The following is a 19689-nucleotide window of genomic DNA, read 5'->3' as shown; positions in this document are numbered from 1 at the left end:
TAACAATAAAGTTTAAGCAAATTGACAAAATTTTTATAAGCGGCCAGTTTGCTTTTGTCTTATTATTACAAGTTATGTGTTTGAATCTAGATGTATGTAATTTATAATGCGTATAATTTTGTCATCTTTTTCCCAACAAATTTGGATGCTAGTCTGAAACTAAAATTCCACGTTAAAGTAGGTATGCATACAACTGGACGTCGTTTTAATATAAGTTTGGAATTCAATATATGATTTACACGGTTTGAAATATCAAAATTTCAAACTGCAATCTCTTATCCACGCTTTGTTTGCTGATTTTATTTATTTATTTTTAACTGTTTCCACTCACCCGATACTCTTACCTTCTACTTAAGCAGTTATATTTTTGCATTTCATATAATACGTGATAATTTGTTTCTTTACCAACAGATGCCGCAAGATATTTTTCTGTTATTGAGATAATTTTTCGTATTTAAGAAGCCCCCCCCCCCAAAGGTTCAATGAAATAAAAATTGGGAACTGACTTGAAACCTCATGATTTTCCGATTTTTATCAACTGTTGAATAAATTATACTTCCTATAAGTTACTGGAGTTGCAATAAAATTTAAAAAAAAGATCTAGGTCATCACCGGAAAAATGTCTCTGTGACACACACCGCATTTAATGTAATTCCTTTGCATCAGTTACATTTTCTTCGGTTTCATTTTGATTTATTATTTTCCATATATATTCATTTAACTGTGCGGAAGACCTTCAAAATTTTTTTTACCATCAGTAAAAGGTGCTGGCTAGTATCCTATTTTAAATAGTAATATTTCATAGAGATTTATCTTTGTTTTCAACATGAAGAGATAAGTTTAACGTGCTGAGTGAACGTCGCTTTTGTTATTTTTCAAAAACGAACATTTTATATCAGATCAGTATACTTCTCTTCCCTTCCAGAAGCAAAACTTTATTTTAAAAAAAAGAAAATATGAACTTTCAAACCTCATTTTTATGTGGCTCCCGTTCACATATATATATATTTTAATTTACTACAGTTATTATTTAATTATTTAAATAATCAGTATAAAATTCTAAAGTGTTATCGATGAATAACTTTCCTTCTTATTCCATGTATGGAATAAATAATTCCTCTGCACAGAATATTATTTCTTGATCGTGACGTTGACCAGCTACATCCATAAGTAGCTAAATACAGTGTTATTGATATACAAGCCCATTATTACGAGTATAACAGATCGGTATCTCTTCTCTAGACTTCATACCATAAATATGATAAGGCAGCTCCTTTTTCCTCATTAAGTTACGAATTTACTCCTAAGTTACATAATAAACCCCGAGATTAAAAATAAAAGTGCAACAAATGATTGGATTGAAGTTGAATGAGAGATAAAGAAGTCTATATACCTTAAAATTAAAATTAATCATGTTACTTAAATCCTCGGTGAATTGGATTTCTGGCTCGCGAAATTTTGTGCATTTAAAAATTAACTAGAAATTTTCCAGGAGTTACATATTTCAAAAATATTGGGATTACCTTTAAGGGTTTCTATGCCATTGGACATCACTTGGTAGAAAATATGGTAGGATCTTTCCAAAGTCTGTTGGGAGATGACACGGGCCTTTTCCAGCAGGTCTGTAAATAAAAATAATTGAATGAATATAAGTTCTGATACACATACCTATTTCTGAATGACTTGATACACAATACATTAAAATAAAAACTATATAGATACAAAGTTCTCTAGAATATAATATAGAAGTCGCTTTCTTCATGCAGATTCTGCAAGTTATATTTTTATTTTAAAAAGTTTCACTAATTCAGAATAATTTTATATTTTATACGTTCATTGCTTGTGCCTTATTATTATATTTAAAAATATGTAACCTTTTTTAATTAAAATGCATATTATAATAAAAACAGTAGCAGTAGGATTAAAGAAAATTTTCTTAAGTTATGGTGTAACGGAGTTCGTGATTTCAGATTTCTGTAGCCTACTGTAAAAATTCTTTAATCATTTTTATGTAATATTTAAAATTGTAATATGATAATCAAGTACACTTTTTTTTGGGGGGGGGAAATGTAAGGGTTTAGTAGGGTACGTCTGAAGCTGTTCCTTTTTCCACATCACGGCATCAAACATAAAACATTCCAAGTTCAAAGGTCCAGTATCAAAGTCAATTGGTTTAGCAACGTGTTTGGAATATTACATTTCTTGGGAGAAACTTGAACAAGAAACTTTCTGCATTAGTCTGATATTTCAATATCAGGATTAAAAAGATATCGTAATTGCACGCGATACAATGAAAGCATTGGTTTTTTGTAAAAAAATGCAGCCTATCTTCGAATGTCTTCTATGCTTTTATTTCAAGGCAATCATATAAGAAGCATTAAATAGTTAAGGAAGTATTATTATTATTATTATAATATAGAGGAAGGGACTGGGAAATGTATTAACGAGTCAAATTGGAGAAGTGATTTCCGTAGGATTTGTAGAACCAGAAATTATTTGTTGTTTGTTTACTAATGGCAAAAGTATTCGAAATAAGGGGAACGAAATTGTTGCATTGATTGAATTTATTCGCCCCGAAATTATTGGTCTAAGTGAGACATGGTTATATGAGGATGATATCCTGAAAGAAATAGAGATGGAAGGATAAGATATTTTTCCTGAAGACAGACAGGGAAGAAAAGGGAGGAGTACTGTTGATGGTAGAAGATGAGTTGTGCTCATCTAAGGTGGATTTGCAAGATGCAAATAACAGCCGCGGTTTTGAAGTAGTATGGTGTGAGGTAGAGGTGAACAGGATGAAACATTTAGTTGGGTGTTGCTATAGACCTGATAATTTATGTGGGAGATGTCATCGCCCGGTGTTGAGAGTACCTCTCCCTTTGAGGATTGAAAAAGTTCCATGTTTGGTCTCTAGAGCAGGGTTTCTGGATTATGTAAAAAATAAATGAAAAAAAAAATGATAAAAATGAAAAGAAAAATAATCCCTAGACCATACACCGTACAAAATGCACTATAGGTTTACAAATAACTTTTCGTGGGTGGGAGCAACATAAAAAATATGGCGAGTAATGAGAAGAAAATGTACAGGCAAATTAGCCTGGTTAGCAAAAAAAAAAACGAGCGAACATTATAATTAACTTTAATTGTGGTAAGATTGGAATGAAAAGACTGCGCCTGGGGTCAAAAAGAATGAATTTCTAGTATTTTTGAGAGACAATTACCTTCGGCAGTACGTAAGAGAGGGTACACGAAGATCAAGATCAAGGGCATTGGATTTGATCATCTCATCAGATGATGTTATTATAAATAGTGTCAAATTTTCCACCAGCTGGTGACAGTGATCACTTGCAGAGTGGTCCATATGCGGACTTCTGTTAGAAAGGGGATATATGCAGTTGTGAGCTATGGAAATTTTAACAAAGGGCTCGCATCATCGAGCTAAAAAAAAAAAAAAAAAAAAAAAAAAAAAAAAAAAAAAAGAGCCGTATTTCACACAAAAACTTTTATTAATACAGCTTGTGTACAAATTCCAATCAAAAAGTATGAGTGAGAAGACAATCGACCTCTAAAGGCTATCATTTATAAACAAATATTTCATGATCTAAACATGAAATATTTGCACACAATCAATTGTGTTAATTTATCTTACATAAGAAAAACATTTTTTAATATAAAATATAATAAGAATGAAATCTTTTATAAAACATCTGATTGGCTACTGGTTTTACCATACGATTGGCTACCGGAAGGGAGAAGGGTAAAGATAGCTCATGCGCTTATTTTATTTTCAAACTTCGGCGCATTTGTTACAGAGGAGTTGAAACAATAATTCCAATTAATCTATGCACTGCCGAATAGACTAATTTTTGTTAGGTTGCCGTATGAGTATGTCGCTTAATATGTTTCAAAAAAAAGATTTTTTTAAAAAAAAATGAAAAAGTGAACAAGAACAAGGGGCTCGCAAATTTGAGAAAAATTTAACAAGGGGCTCGAGCGAGCCCCTTATAGCTCACCACTGAATATATGTAGAATTATAAGGCTGCTAATTATGAAAAGCTTAAGAGACAGCTTGCAGAATAATTTGGAATGAGGAACTGGATGGAAAGGATATCAATGCTGCTTGGGCCCTAATCAAGAACTATCTGGTGGAGGCAATATTAAAATGCATTCCAAGGGTCAACGCCCAATCGTCCCAAATTAGCAAAGACGACAAGAACTTCAGGGCTGGTTTGAGGGTGGTGCACAAGGACCCTTCGCAGATATAACGTGTACACCACCACCACCTTCAAACCAGCCCGGAAGTTGTCATCTTTCTTACCACCTATCAAAGATATCATCTTCCTTGCCACCTATCACTTTTGTCCTTTCCAGGTGTTTATCAAATACCTTATTCTTGTCATATTTGCTACTTTGGCCATTCTGCTACTATTAGAATCGAAGAACATCAAGATTATATAAGATTTTTGGATTTTGAAAGTTCAGACCTTGCTTTTCATGCCATCGACACTAGACACACAGTTCACTGGAATAGTATCAAGATGCTACACTGCAGCAGGTTCAAATTTGATCGTCTATTTTTTTGAATCGTGGGAAGCCTTACGCCACCGTCATAATCTTAAAAGAACAGACTGTATATCTATTTTTGAGTTTCGGAAATTGATTGCTGTCAATTGTTTACAATTTTTTATATTTTTATTTATTTATTATTTTTAAATTAATTAATTAATTATGCATCTGTTCAGAGAAGTGGGAATAACGCAGCTGTCCAAGCAGTATTTCCTACTACTTGGACAGCTGTGACCGAGACACGTGATATGATATGCATGATATATGACTCGTTCATGTATTCAGAATTTAAACGTTATTACCAGTTTTCTGATCTCTTCCTGAAAGAAGCTCATGACATATTGAGAGAAATATATAGGGGTAATAGATTATATTTAGTTTTCTCTTACATGTGTGAAGCCGTTATTAAAAAAAATATAAAAAAATACTCTATGATGGTCAGAATGGGTTTGTTAAAGGAAGATCGTGCTTTAGCAATCTGCTTAACTTATTATAATAAGGTGGCAAATGCATTGGATTAGGGTGATGCATACACAGTAATATATTTAGATTTTGCAAAGGCCTTTGGTAAATTGCCACATAACAAGCTGGTAATTAAATTGGAACGGATGGGGCCAGACAGTAGATTAGTGCGCTAGTAGATTGGGGATTGGCTGTCTGAAACGCACATGTAACGTTCCCAAAAGAGGACCGTTACTAGTGACATACCCTAAGTGTCTGTTTCGAGTCTATTGCTACTTAATTTTTATGTAAATGATGTTAGGAGAGGTCTGAATAGTGATATTCAATTATTTGTAGATGAAGCAAAGTTGGAAAGAACTATCAGAAGTAGAGCGGATGCTGTGGCTTTGCAGGAGTTGAATGCACTAGCTGAATGGGCAACAAACGAGTGGTGTTAGGTTGTCAATTCAATATTGCGAAGTGTAAGGTTTTGAAATTTGGGAAGAAAAGATGGAAGATAGAGTACACAGTCGATAGAAATTGAAGAGGTAGACGAGATGAGAGATCTGCGAGTGATTGTGGACAAGGGCCTAAAATTTCAGGAGTATATTGCTAAAATTGTGAGGACAACACAGCGGATAATGAGGATGCAGATGGCACTCACTGGTTAAAGTAAGGATGTTATGGTTCCATTCTACAGTATAAGGCTTTGAGCGGCAAAATATGGATTATTGTGCACAGATTTGGTCACATGAGTTTCAAAAAGATGAAGATATATTGGAAAAGGTCCAGAGACGATTGACTAATGTGGTTTCTGGTTGCTGGAATGTTGAGTATGAAGATAGATTGAGAGAATGCAATTTGCCGAAACTGGTGGACAGGAGAAGGAGGGACAGGATATGAATTGTTAATGGGGTTATTACTAGATTAATTTGGGGAGATTTTGCATAGAATGGTGAAGACAGGGAGAGAACATGAGGACATCCCTGGAAGCTATATAAGGAGAGTGTGAGCAAGGGGATGAAGAGTAGGTTTATTGTATGGGGAGTAGTGAGTGATTGAAATACATTGCCCGATAGTGTGGTGAGTGCAGAGAAGGCGAACATATTTAAGGCCTCGGTATGATAAACTGTGTGTGACAGTGGGACCTCCCGCGAAGATTCTTGATTCCATGGTGGTTTGATAACAACAATAACAACAACAACAACAACAACAACAACAAAATAATATTGTTATTATTATTATAACAATAAGATGTTGTTTTTATAACTTAAATCACGATTTGCACGAATCATAAGCAAAAGATAAACATTATCCTTTCTTATAACAATAGTATTTATTATAATTATTAATGTTAGTATAATTATAAAGAAAATTTTCTTTGGAACTTTTATTATGAATGAATTTGTAAAAAAATTCATTACGTTTTAAAAATGCTAAGATTATTTTATAAGTTCGTAAAACGTGCATAATAAAGTGTGTGCAAAAACTTCTTCATGTTGTGTATTCTATGCAAAAGATATACAAGACATCTATTATATTGTATATAATCTTCCTTGTGTACTCTTCCTTAATTTTTTGAAACAGATTTTATATGATTCTTCCACTTTAGATCATGGAAAAAGTTTATTCAAATATCAATCTCCAAATCGGCGTTTCCAATTCAATTGGAAACGCTGATTTGGAGTCGGAAGAATTAGAAATGGAAGAAAATAAGTACAAAAATTAAACTACAACTTGACCTAATAATTTATATGTGCTGTTTTGTTTCTAATAAGTCATTAAGTAGCATAGGCATGAACTCTACTAGCGTAGAACATATATTTTTTTTAATTCTGCATCTCGAAACAGTATTTTTATAATGGATTGTATTAAGTTATCCTTTGTATCACAATTTAATTTTCCAAGTCTATTTTTCACTATGGCCCACAATTTTCTGTTGGGTTAATGCCAGGAGAGTTACCTGGCCACTGAAGCAATTGGATGTGATTTTTGACAAACTCACTTTTTTTGAAGTGTGACATGGAGCGAAATCCTGTTGGAAGATGAGCTCTTTGTTTTTCTGGATCTGTGGGATTACTCTTTTCTCCAATATGTTTATATATTGGTCACTTTTCATCATACCGTCAACAGGTACAAGTGATCCTGGATTATCATGAGTAAATCAACCCCAGAACAATTTTTTTTGCTGGGTGTTTAGGTGCTTGTTGAAAGTGGGCGGGAGAAGTCTTCTCATCCACTGATTTGCGAACAAAGGGTACTCGCTCTCCTTGGACAAATAAATGGCTTTCATCTTTGACCTTCTTCCATCTTAACAGTCCAATCATTGTACACTTTTGCCCAATGGAACCTCTTTCTCTGCATAACCTTCGTCAGCAGTTGTTTCTTTTTTTTTTTTGGTCTAACCAAAAAGCGTTCATGTATTAATTTGGTTTTAACAAATCAATATGCGGTAGCCAGTTCAGACATTTAGGAAGAAATTTGATTTTTCAAGATTGGCCTGTGACGATCAATAATTTCAGCAGAACGTTTCCTTGAACTGAAAAAGGTAACTGACGAATAAAATATACACAAAATCCTCGAAAGCCGAGAAATTAATGAATATATAGTTGTTCTTGACTCATTCAAGAAGGCAGTAATAGATTTAAAGATTAAATGATGTCACACCGAAGTTGGCTTTTCAACAACATCTCTTTAATGCTTTAAATGCACCAAAAAGATTGGTAGACGGAAATGATTGAGCTCTCTCACAAGCCAACATTCCGAAATCTCAACTCGACAACATGTTGAATATTTATAACCTGCGAAAATATGTTCATCGTTTTCTCTATTCTGTCGGCATAACCTATTGTTGTGAAACTACATTTTCGCATTTAAGTTTAAGACGTGTCTGAGATTACAGTTAGCAGGCACGCGCGCGCGCGCGCACACACACACACACACACACACACACACACACATGGAGGATCAATCGAAGTTAAGAATGATGAAGCGTGGACCAAATATGTCTTTAGATCATAGGAAACAGCCACAAAAGTTTTATATTTGTCATATAAGACAAATATATAACACATACAGCATATAAAGGCAATTATATTTACCTTATTTTGATATATTGTATATGACTGACTATAACATGTAAATTATCATTTTTTATTTGTTTTCACTTCTTTAAAGTTAACCTATGTTTTTTTCCTAAATATAAACAGTAGAAACTTTTTTCTCTTGAATTAAAAGTCATAAAATTAATATTACTTCATTACGCGACATGCAAATCTATGTGCGAGCTGATGACATCTCAGTTAAGTAATCGTTTGCCTTCCACTTAAAAAGAGTTCCCCACTATGACTAATTTTCCAATCTCTTTCCTAGCGTTCATTGCCTAGAAGTTAGGTATCGATATTTCTTCCAATTAAGATTCCGGATAATCCAATTCATCCAACTAATGTTCATTAAGAATTTCAAATGGGGAAGAAAGGACTAAGAGATCTTAGTCCTTTCTTCTGTATTCTTTCTCTTTTAAAATGAAATGACGAACATTAAACTGTTCCTTATTGTTTCTTCAAAAGTAAGAAAAATAGTTTAGCAAGAAAACATTAACTAGTGAAATTGAAAGTAGAACTTACACGTCTCAATATCGGCACCAGCCAGTTTGCCCATGGGACCGAAGTGGATACGGATGAACTTACCCTGGAAGGTAAGAGAAAGCCCGTCAGAGGAAAAACATATTTTTAGATAATATGACTTATAAAATGTGAGTACCGAACATTTCATACTAAAATATACATTAATAATATCAAAACCGAGATTCCTAATATAGCTGTTTAAGTTTATTAAGTATTATTCTCACTGTTCTGTTCTATAATTAGCCTAACATACTGAATATAGTATAGTGTCGAGATTTACTGTAAAAGCAGTCTTTAAATTTAATATTTACAGTTAAACGGAAACTAAGATCTGTGCAAAACGGCAAACTTATTTTAGATATGATTTTGTTATTACCATGCCACAAGTTAATGTAGTGAATTATAATATTAAATTTAAATAGAAGTTTCTTGATAATAAGTAACAGTGCTTAAACTGTTATTACTTAAAAATCACAGCACACTGGGTTACAAAGTTCCCGCAGATATGCTAAGCAATGGTAGCGGAAGGCAAAAAATCAGTTCCACGAAATATGAAGAACATGCCACCACTAAATGTTTTGTAGGATATCCGTACGATTTTTATTTGCTGCAGCATAATAAGAATTTGTTTTCATGCAATTATTGCTATCTTTGGAGTTGTCATTAGGCAATAACTATAGAAGACTGGGTCTGTTCTTTATGTGGCCCACATTTGTCTATGGAGTAGCAACGTCGATAAATGAACAAGGAGGAAATTAGAAGTATCAGTGCTTTCCAGAAGAGGGACGATGAAGTTTTAGAGGTGATATACACTAAAATGAATGTAATAAAGAAAAATGAAATACACGAAAAGACAAAGAGAATACATACGCCATACTGTGAGACATGGAAAGTCTCCAAAAATTCATTAGAAAGAAGGAAGACACACACACACTGTTCAAAACAATAAAGGGCTGACTAGCCCTAACTTATGCAGGAACTAAATTAGCCTAATATAGAATTTAGGAGATCCATGATAAACTTCCATCTGGCTATTATGGATCTTCATACACTTCATGGAAATATATGATAGAGATGTACTTGATGGATGAATATAGAAGACCGCAGTATTCCATGTCCAAAAAGAAGTCAGTGGCAATGTCCTACCCAGAATAATATACGATGTTTTTGTATCAAATAAATCTTGATTACGGTACAAACTCGAACAAGTTTCTACTTCAATCCACCTGCATATGTATGTATGTATGTATGTACTGGTTCATAATGTTCCGCCATAATTCGCATGAAAAAAAGGCCAATAGAAATGCTTTATTCTACAATCTGTATGTTCTTCATGTTGCAGGCAGGCATTCAATGACAGAGAACACTGCATGCAGTTCACGCTTTTATCTTAGATGCGTTATTATAAAAGTGACTGTTCAACTTTGCTATTCACTACGCAAAGCAGTTCATGGTAGTGCAGTTAGTACCACTTCTTTCTAGTATACACTTCCAGTTATAAAGATTGGGTATGAAAATGAAATAAAAATGAAAATGATCTGCAAATGTAATCATTAAAAAAAAGGAATAAAATACTGCTTTGGTATAGACATCCAGCAAATCAACTAACATATGGAAATTATCTAATGTCAAGAACAGAAAATATTTCCGAATTTATTAACAGACTTAACCAGAAGAATATTAAGAAGAGTGGCAAATAACCACCTCACTTTAGATATTAAAACAATCAAAAGAGAATTTGGAAAACCCCTCTGGTTTTCTTAAATTTAACAGTTAAGCGTTAACAGATACAGACTGGACAAAGTTAATGGATAATGAATTAACACAAATGTACTGAAAGCGGTTTTTAATGATGTAGGTACCTTTTGAATTGCCATTAAAATACTACGCTAAGTATTTTCTCAATTAGGGAATAATAAAGTAATAAAAGACACTCAAAAGATTCATGATATCAGAACATTCGCACAAGCGCACACACAGTTGATTTATATGAGATGTACGGTATATACTATAACTATACTGTAAAACTTCTATGTTTCATATAATCTAGAATCAGTTACCAGAATAAATTCGAATTTCTCTATTTAAAAGTTATAAAATAATAATATAAAAACTTACGAAGCGGGAGGAGTTGTCATTTCGGACTGTCTTGGCATTACCAAAGGCTTCTAGTACAGGATTAGTGGAGACCACTTGATCCTCTAGGTTACCGCCCTGTAACAGTCAAAAGAATTACTCACTGCTACTTATCATTATCTTATATTTATTTAAGGAATGAATTCTAAACTGAAATTCATCAGATGTGTGCTTCGGACATGCAGAGACACACAACATGCAGTTAGACATGCAAATAATACTAATAAGATGAAACAAAGAGATATCTGTATTTTACCCTAATTATTAATCTATTAAGCTATCCATGGAAGAACAGGACATTTTTGCGATTATAATGATGAGTGCATAGAAGTAAATAGCAATCAATTGAACAAGAAATAGCATTTATAGAGCAATTGCTGTATGCAGACATACGTAATTCTTCTGATGAAGCAGAAGTAGTAAGCTTTTTTTTTTTTTTTTGCATTTTACTTGAAGCGGAAGTTATCTGATACCATTAAATAACTAAGAAATATACATCAGAGATTATATTTATATGTACAAAAGCTACAAACATGAACACATAAAAGGTTTAGAATGGCAATTATCATAGTACTATTGTCGTCGACTTATGAAATCTCAAAAATGATCAGAAACTATTTTTTGTGTATTAACATTACTGAGCCAGGAAATGGCATTTGCTTCCATAGCGTTAGGCCATCTGAAAAAAGATTGTTATTACTTCGATTCTAATTGTCAACCAGAGAAACGTTTTCTGGACCTTTCTTCGATAGGCAAGATAGCAGCACTTGTCAGACATTTCTATCCCCTAAAAGGATTGATTCACTGATAGTTTGAGCTCACTTATAGTGATGGCTAAATTGTGGATATCAGCTGCCAATCTTTTTCGAAAAGCTAATGGAACTCCGTTTAATACCATTTGGGAATAAAAGGCATTACGTGATTTATTTAGTTTATTATTATAACGGGATAATTTTTTTTTTATTTTGCTATTCCATGGATATTGCGAATATTTATTAAGAAGCAAAATGTTAATTTCAATATTGTCTACTTAGCTTTAACAACCAGATTATAGTGAAAACAATTTCTTCAGCACTTCTACGCTATGCATAGATTCTTTATGTTGTGTAGAATAATATATTGCTAAGCATTGCAGATGATTAAAACTAGAAAGTCTGAAAACCTATAATACTTGGAAGATCAATTTTTGCTAGCCATGAAGCATAACAGTTAGAATTTTAAAGTGCAGCAAATAAGCACGCTGCATAGAAATGTTTAGCATGCTACTTTACAAATAGTTTTCTTGATAGCATCCTAGCTTTGAGAAATGAAATACTAATTTAGAACAATTTCTAGTCCATATAAATATGAGTTTGAAAACAATAAATACAGTGCCATAACCCGTCATATAACTTTGAAAAAAATAAATATGAATATCCTATGTTATACTAAAGTAATGATAAAAAATATAAAACCGATTACATAGATTAAAATCACGTAAAAAGGAACAAATTTTTAACCACTAGATGGCAGCAGGTAAAATGTACTACTAACACAAATTCAAGTATAAAAATTCTTAAACTAAAAACTACTAAATAAATAATGAAGATCTTATTTACAGAATTTAGAGCTAGAGTTTAAATATGTTCGAATATTATAAGTTTTGATCAAACGGAATCGAATCAATGTGGTTGGCACTTTTATCGGATTTGAAATGCAAGAATTATGCATATGAGGTTTTCTAACCTCAACCTTAGAAAAGAATTATAGCTTTGGCATTTAGTTTCTTGCTTAAAAAAGACTTATCTCGTTCTGTGGATAACATTTCGCCATGACCTGATGACCATAGTGGCCAAAACCTTCGCACTGCAACTGACAGATCCGACTCCCAGAGCTTGGATTTGATTGGATTTTTGTAATTTTGTAATTATTGGATTGGCTTTTTTGTAACTTTCCATATAAGCTAATAGCTTCATAAATTTACTACGGTTGTCAAAAAATGTGAAACAAATCCAGTGACACTACCACCTTGCTTAAAGTATGCCTGAAAGGATATTAAACCATTAAAAAAACTAAAAGGCCATAATCACTGTTATCACTGCATATTCAAATTGATTTTTAATCAGTACCAAATTTATAGGTAGTAAGTATCCTATTGTAAACTTGATCAATTTGCAATTTGCTAATGATCGAAAGTTTATCAATTTTCTGTGTCCATCCTGACATACAGATGTTTTAAGGAGGTATACTTGGGTTGATCAGAGCATTCTAAAGTCGTTCGTATCCCTTTATACATCAGCTTGTACATATAATAAAACTCCCAGAAGCTTTAAAACTAGACTGTGTAATTCATGGATTAAACGTAAGTCATATTTGCATACAAAAATCGCTAAGTTATTAACCGATAAATGCAAATCATAACAGTTAGTATGTTGTGTTTTAAGATTCCTATTTTGAAATGGTTTTCTTTAACAGAATTAACCTCTTAACCACTATGCAGTTTTTGACAACATTTGAATGTTCAGTAAAGTTCCAACATTGTTCAATATTAGATGGAAGCTATAACTATCACACTAAAAAACGAAGAAAGTGTGTAAAAAATTGCAGATCATTGTCTTGCAGCCTTCATATTTTTTAAAAGAAATTTACCTATGGGAATTTGGAAGGAGATCAATAGAACGAAACAACAATTATTTCCATAAAACATAATGCTATTACATAATCTTATAAGTATCTATAACATCTATAATATTATGAGCATTGGGAAGAATACTACGTGCATAAAACGAAAGAGGACCATGCTTTTTGAAAGGAAAATAAGGGAAGTTCTTTAATTTAAAACTTAAAAAATTGTATTTAAATATTTGAGGCAGCGTCGTTCACTTGCACACCAAATTCCAAAAAAAATGTAACAGGGATAAAAAAGAATACAAATATAGATTATAATAAAATCATGTTAAAATGGAATTCAGTTTTATAAGTTGGAGATAATATTTATATATCAGAGACGCTGCCTGTTTGCATTTTAAGTGATATCATGCTGATATCATGTTAATCAAAAAGGGAGAGGAAGCAATCCATACAGGAAGATTTTTTTTCTGGGAAGGAAGAACACAATATTTCGCACGCTAAAACTTCAATACCTTCTTTTCCTTCTTTTCGTCCTTTTTACCTTTAGTAGTGACAGCACCGACGTTAGCGAAATACGCTAGTACTTTCTTCGTGTTCTCAGTCTTACCGGCACCAGACTCGCCGCTAGGTTGCAAAGAAAGAAATCAATGTTCTGGTGACTATTTTTAACATGGAAGGTGGGTTGCCACAAAGGGTACCGGAAGGAGGTAGAAGTGGAGGGAGGACTTTCTTCCGGGATGATGGATGTACGGGTGTGACGTGGAATTGTCCGGGCGTCTGGGTTTTTGACGTTGGGTAAGAAACTACAGACCAGGAAGGAATCTGTCATGCATGAATGGATGGCAGTAAAACTTCACATTTTAGTGCGAATCGGTTTCAGACAGTTTTGGATTTCTTATGATTGTTAGTTGTCAGGATATTGCAGCTTAGTAGGACAGCATTTAAATTAAAAACATTAATGGTTTTTCATATGGTGATAAAACTCCTTTTAACAATGATATTTCAATCTTTTAAATGATAAGATTTTGCTGAAATACTGAAATTTTTTATTCATCCTATGATATACAAATGTATATAAAAGGGTATACAAATGTATGTACAAAATGCATATTACATTTATGTTCAAATTTCTATTGTCCGTGGTTTAGATGTACACAGAAAGCTCATCTTCTTTCAATACGCAATATTTCGTATATATATATATAAAACTAACGAAGCTTTATTTTAATTTCGCAATTAGTAAAAAAATTCGTAAAAAATCAACGCATAGTTTAAAAAATATGTTTTTTTTTTAATTTTAGAAAGGATAAGAGAAAAAAAAGATAGAGCCTCTTAGGTATAACCAAGTTTTTTTCGAACTTTTACCATCTGAAGTAAAATAAATGAAATATCTTTTTTAAAAAAACGAACAAGCAATATCTATATGGAGCTATTATCGTGCACGACGTGCAAGCTACAATGGAAAAATTTGTTAAACTTATTCATCATAACACATAAGACAAAAAGTTTACAGTAAACGTTTCAAAATCTTAGCTGAATTTTTATTATGCCAAAAGAACATTCCGAAAGCAATATTTTACGTATTTACAATGCACTTGGCTTTTATCAGTATTTTTATGTTATCAGTACCTCAAGAGGCCGCTCAGATCTAAATCACGGATAGTTTTTCTCAATTACACCATTAATTTACATTTACAGTATTCATAGATATTTTTTCGAGCCAATTTGTTTTTTAGTTATTTTTACAGCGTAATGCCAATAGCTCAACAAGAACCATCGACGATTCCAGAAGATTAAATGCCAGAATAATACAGTCAACCCTCCATTTACCTGACTATGGTAATGAGAAATTTCGGTGAACACGGAGTAATATAATACGTATGTTTATTAGTGATCTGGATTCTAGACTAATAAGATTCCGTTCGAATGTCAATCACAACTTTAAGAAAATACCAATTTCACACGGTATATAATAAAATTGGTATTTTCTTGAGGTTGTGATTTACATTAGAACGGAATCTTATTAGTCTAGAATCCAGATCACTAATAAACATACGTATTATATTACTCCATGTTCACCGAAATTTTCATTTTTTATTATTTATTTGTAATTTTATTATTTTTATACGATATATAAACAATAATAAAATATTTTGGGATATTTTTATAGACTAAATATTGCGGAAATAGCAGGTTTTTTTTTTTTAAGAAACTAGGGTTTTTCAATTTGCATATACGCAAAATTGCTAGAGCAGTGAATAGGCAAAATAATTTAGTGTGCGAATAGCGGATTATCTTCTTACCCCTATTAAACTTAGAGAATTGTATTCGTCGAATGCAGCAAGTGCAAAACCTGAAAAGAGTGCTTCAAGTTTTGATAGACTTTATAGTTCAAGTTGGAATTTTGGAACTTGTGCGGTGGGGTGAAAAAAAAAACGCTTACAACAAAGTCTGACCCCAAGGTAATAATACTGTATAAAAAAAGCTAAATTAATTCATATAATATAATATACAATGATTATAACGAAATGATCGTGTAAGAGTGAAAGGACAAAATGACATCATGATAATGATGGGCCGACTGTATTTTTTTTTTCTTCAAAAACAGATATCCGGATTATTTTGAGTCTTAGTAAATCACCCATTAACACGATTTTTTTTTACAAACGCCCTCAATAAAACGTCACTATGTTACTTGAACGGTGCACCTCGTCTCTTCGTTTTAATTTCTATCTAAAATTTCCAAGGAGTAGTTCCCATGTGCCATTTCCGCTGCTGCAAAATAAATTTTAAGAGGAGGATTCAACAGAAGGAAGGATGGACAGGTTTAGGCTCAGGGTTCACAGATAATCTGAGCATGAATATAAAATACATTAAACTGTGCTTACAGTTAACATGAACTAAACATTAATTTAAACATGCACATCAATTTACTATGTTAAATAAAGAGTGTATAGCACTTTCAGGTTTGATACATTAAGGGAGAACTAGTTCTAGTTTAGGCAGTTACCATTAATTTCATGTTTACTTATTGAAAGTTAAATTATTAAAAGTTTTTTCATCTTTTAAAATTTGACCTATTTTAATATAAATATATTGACATTTATATTGAACAGCAGATAGAAGAATTCCTAATATTAAATTCTTAAAACATTAATATCGGTAGTTTAATGGTATATATGTACGCGATCATTTTATGTTGGTAGTAACTTTTCTTGGAGCATACATTGTTAGGAGCGTAATGAACAAAACTGATGATTATTCTTAGCAACATGTTGATTTGGTGCCGAAATGTAGCTCAGAGTTTTTTGTGTATTACAGGTGGTCCCAGGCTTGTATGAAGGTGTTACTACACCTTTTACTATAAAAATAGTAAAATAGAATGTTAAAAGCCGAAATATAATTTTCGATTTCTAACATTTTAACAGAATAGTCATAAATGATGATTCTATACTTATCTTGTTTACGTCTGTTTAATTTTACGGTATTTTAGGAATAATCTCGACTAAAATAGAAGAATTTTCGGAATCAGTGTAATGGCTTGTTTGTTTATATTTTTCCAAACTAGAAATACTGCATGATTTTTATGTACTATAATACTCTTTAACAATGTTTTTATCAGCATTATTGGCGATCATTATATAGGAAAAAAAGAAAAATATAAAAAAAATTCAAAATTAAAACATTTTATTATATTTTTAAAGAAAAAAAGACCTGCTAAATGCAGAAAACTAGTTGAGAAATGACATACAAAAAATTCCAGACTGAAAATTATCTTCAGTCTAGAATGCTGTGTTGGAGACTACCTACATATATGTAGGTGCGCATGCGTTGGTGCGTATTTTATTTTATTTTATGATAAAAGTTTGAGTTTTACATAGCCATAAAAAAATCATTCCAATGATTTGGTAGGCAGTTACGCTTAGTACATTTACCAAGAAATTATATTGAATAATTTATAGAAGATAGAAGATGTCACATTTCACTCTGAAGGAAAGAAAATTACAGATGACTCTCGATTATCAGTGATAATGCTGAACATGCAGAACACTTGTGATGATACCTTCTTTTAATTTTAATATAGTATAAGATCACTATTATTATTATTATTGAATATATCCACGAAGTCTCGGGATCACTACGGGAGGCTCGCTTTAACCAATATAATGCTCATTACGTCTCTTAAATCCGTGTAATGTATTCATTCTCCGGTAATGCATACATTACTCTGTCTCGCTCTGGTAAACCATTTCATTCACTTGTCATCTGTCAGAAGAAAAATCGAGTCCTCACATTTGCGAGAGTCAGCTGTAGCTAGGTAATATTTGATTTATTGCGAAATGTAATTAATGCACACGTTAGACTAAAATTTTCGAGCTTTTATCAAAGTTGAAAGTTTTGTAGACATAAGACTATTATTATTATTTTCGCAAGCACGATAAAATCTACATGTGACGTATGTTCCATTTTGTTTGCGTGGTGTTTTTTTTTTTGCTAACTTCCGTTTATTTAAGCTGTCGAACAAAGTTTTTAAGAAAACGAAAATAGTAAATATAAGTTTAAGAATACTTACGTGATCAACATAGACTGGTTCTCACGGTCTGAAAAGAAGAAGAGAATAAATTTAGTTCAAATGCGATTTATTATATCTATTTCTACATATTTTACACTTTTATACATTTATCTACGTTTGCACTTTGAAATGGAAATTGCATTGAAAGTTTTTCATACTTGTATAATAGCAGAATAGAATATGAATCGTTATTTTAGTGCAAAGCTACAACAAACAAGTTCAAACTTAAGTTGGAGGTGAATGTTCACGAATATTTCCTGCACACTTTTGCAGGTTAGTATTTGTGAATATTCATGTAACTCTATAGTGATTCTTTCTGTGCAAACTTTTATTTACATCCTTAGCAATAAGAATGCATGTTATTTATGTATGCATTCGTTTGCAGTTTTATTACAATATGATTAAATTTAATTTCTAGAAGAAGCACATTATTTTAAATTTGTTAATTTTCCAATAGAATTTGTATTTAAAAAATTGAGATGTATTTTTATTGTAATAAGACTTGCATTGCTTTGTGGTAGCGTTTCTGGTTTCATAATGCTAAACTGCCAAAAGAAAAAACTGTTATGCGTTCGATTCTAATCGTCTCCTAGAGAAAGGCTGCGGGTTCGAAACCTGTCGTGAGCATGGACGTTTGTGATTGTCTGTGAAAATACTAGTGGTGATGATGGGTGGTAGATGGCGTTGGCATAGATGATGATGGTAGTTGCGGGTCGTTGTAGTTGTAGAGTAGGTGCCCTCCCTCGATGAGTCTTTGGACACCCTGGAGGTGTTACGTAATAATAATTTTTTTTCTAGGACTTTTTTTTCAGGCTGTTCCCAGGTAGGTTTTTTTCCTCAAAAGAATTTGGGAGTTTTAATTCCGCAATTCAGAAAAATCGACCGTAGAATTCACACTGTTCAGACAACAAAATGAGTACTAGAGCTTAGGATCACGAGATAACAGGAGTTGTCTGCTGTTCTCTCGCTCCAATGCCTTTAAAATTATTGACAGCCATGAGCTCAGCTTCGATGGCTGGTAAAGGTGTTGACCGGCTGCCCACTGATTTCCAAAAAGTTAGTTAAGGGCTATAAGATCTCTGTTAGAACTTATTTTTATTTTATTTTTTTAAATATGAAATTCTAAGGGCAAGTTTTACTTAGACTTTTAGTTTTAAAAATCCAATAATTTTAATATCTCCTTTGAATTTACCTTTCTGAGACAGTCCCCCCCCCTTCTTTGCAATGACAACTGGTTCCATTCGGTAACTTCGGTATTTAAATAGAAAGCCAATCCCACACGTCCTCACGTCCCGAGCAACAAATTAAAGCAAAATGCTGGGTCCATCTATAAATTGAATTTTGGTCAAGTCAAATTTGATGCTTAGGAAAATGTCCTACTTGTCCATTTCTACCGTGAATATTGCTTGAAAGGTCCATGAGCATACGATATTCAGATGATTTATTTTATAAATGAGGGTAAAATAAAATATCTGCTCTAGCCAAGAATAAAAATTAAAAAAAAATAATAAACAAGAGGAAACAACTAAAAGGCATAGCGAAAGTGGAACAAGCAGCATTTTTTTTTATAATAATTCTACTCTAAAAAGGTTGTTAACCTGCAATATGTTGGTACAACATAGGGTTAGATAATCCCAGAACCCTTCACTACAAGCAAGCACGCTACATTTTTTCAAACTGCTATCAGGTATCAAGGGAGGGGACTCACATTAGATAATCATAATTGTCTACTATTTA

At 32.5% G+C, this 19689-nt stretch overlaps 1 protein-coding gene across 12 annotated transcripts in view; it reads right to left on the bottom strand.

Moving 5' to 3' along the window:
* Positions 1-19689, bottom strand: part of LOC150105175 (myosin heavy chain, muscle-like) — a 103818-nt gene that overhangs the window by 64375 nt on the left and 19754 nt on the right. For all 12 annotated transcript variants that reach the window (XM_090395519.1, XM_090395520.1, XM_090395515.1 and 9 more), the window contains exons 4-8: positions 17953-17980; positions 13892-14003; positions 10752-10847; positions 8634-8697; positions 1524-1622 (exon numbers count right to left, since the gene is read on the bottom strand). In XM_090395519.1, coding sequence (XP_090251645.1) covers positions 1524-1622; positions 8634-8697; positions 10752-10847; positions 13892-14003; positions 17953-17980 — 399 coding nt within the window. The remainder of the gene's footprint in view (positions 1-1523; positions 1623-8633; positions 8698-10751; positions 10848-13891; positions 14004-17952; positions 17981-19689) is intronic.

This window comes from Typopeltis vanoorti, chromosome 7 (assembly GCF_054136105.1).
Source record: "Typopeltis vanoorti isolate ZY-2024b chromosome 7, IOZ_Tvanoo_1.0, whole genome shotgun sequence".
In the NCBI taxonomy this organism is placed as follows: domain Eukaryota; kingdom Metazoa; phylum Arthropoda; class Arachnida; order Uropygi; family Thelyphonidae; genus Typopeltis; species Typopeltis vanoorti.
This window is presented reverse-complemented; position numbering and strand designations above follow the sequence as displayed.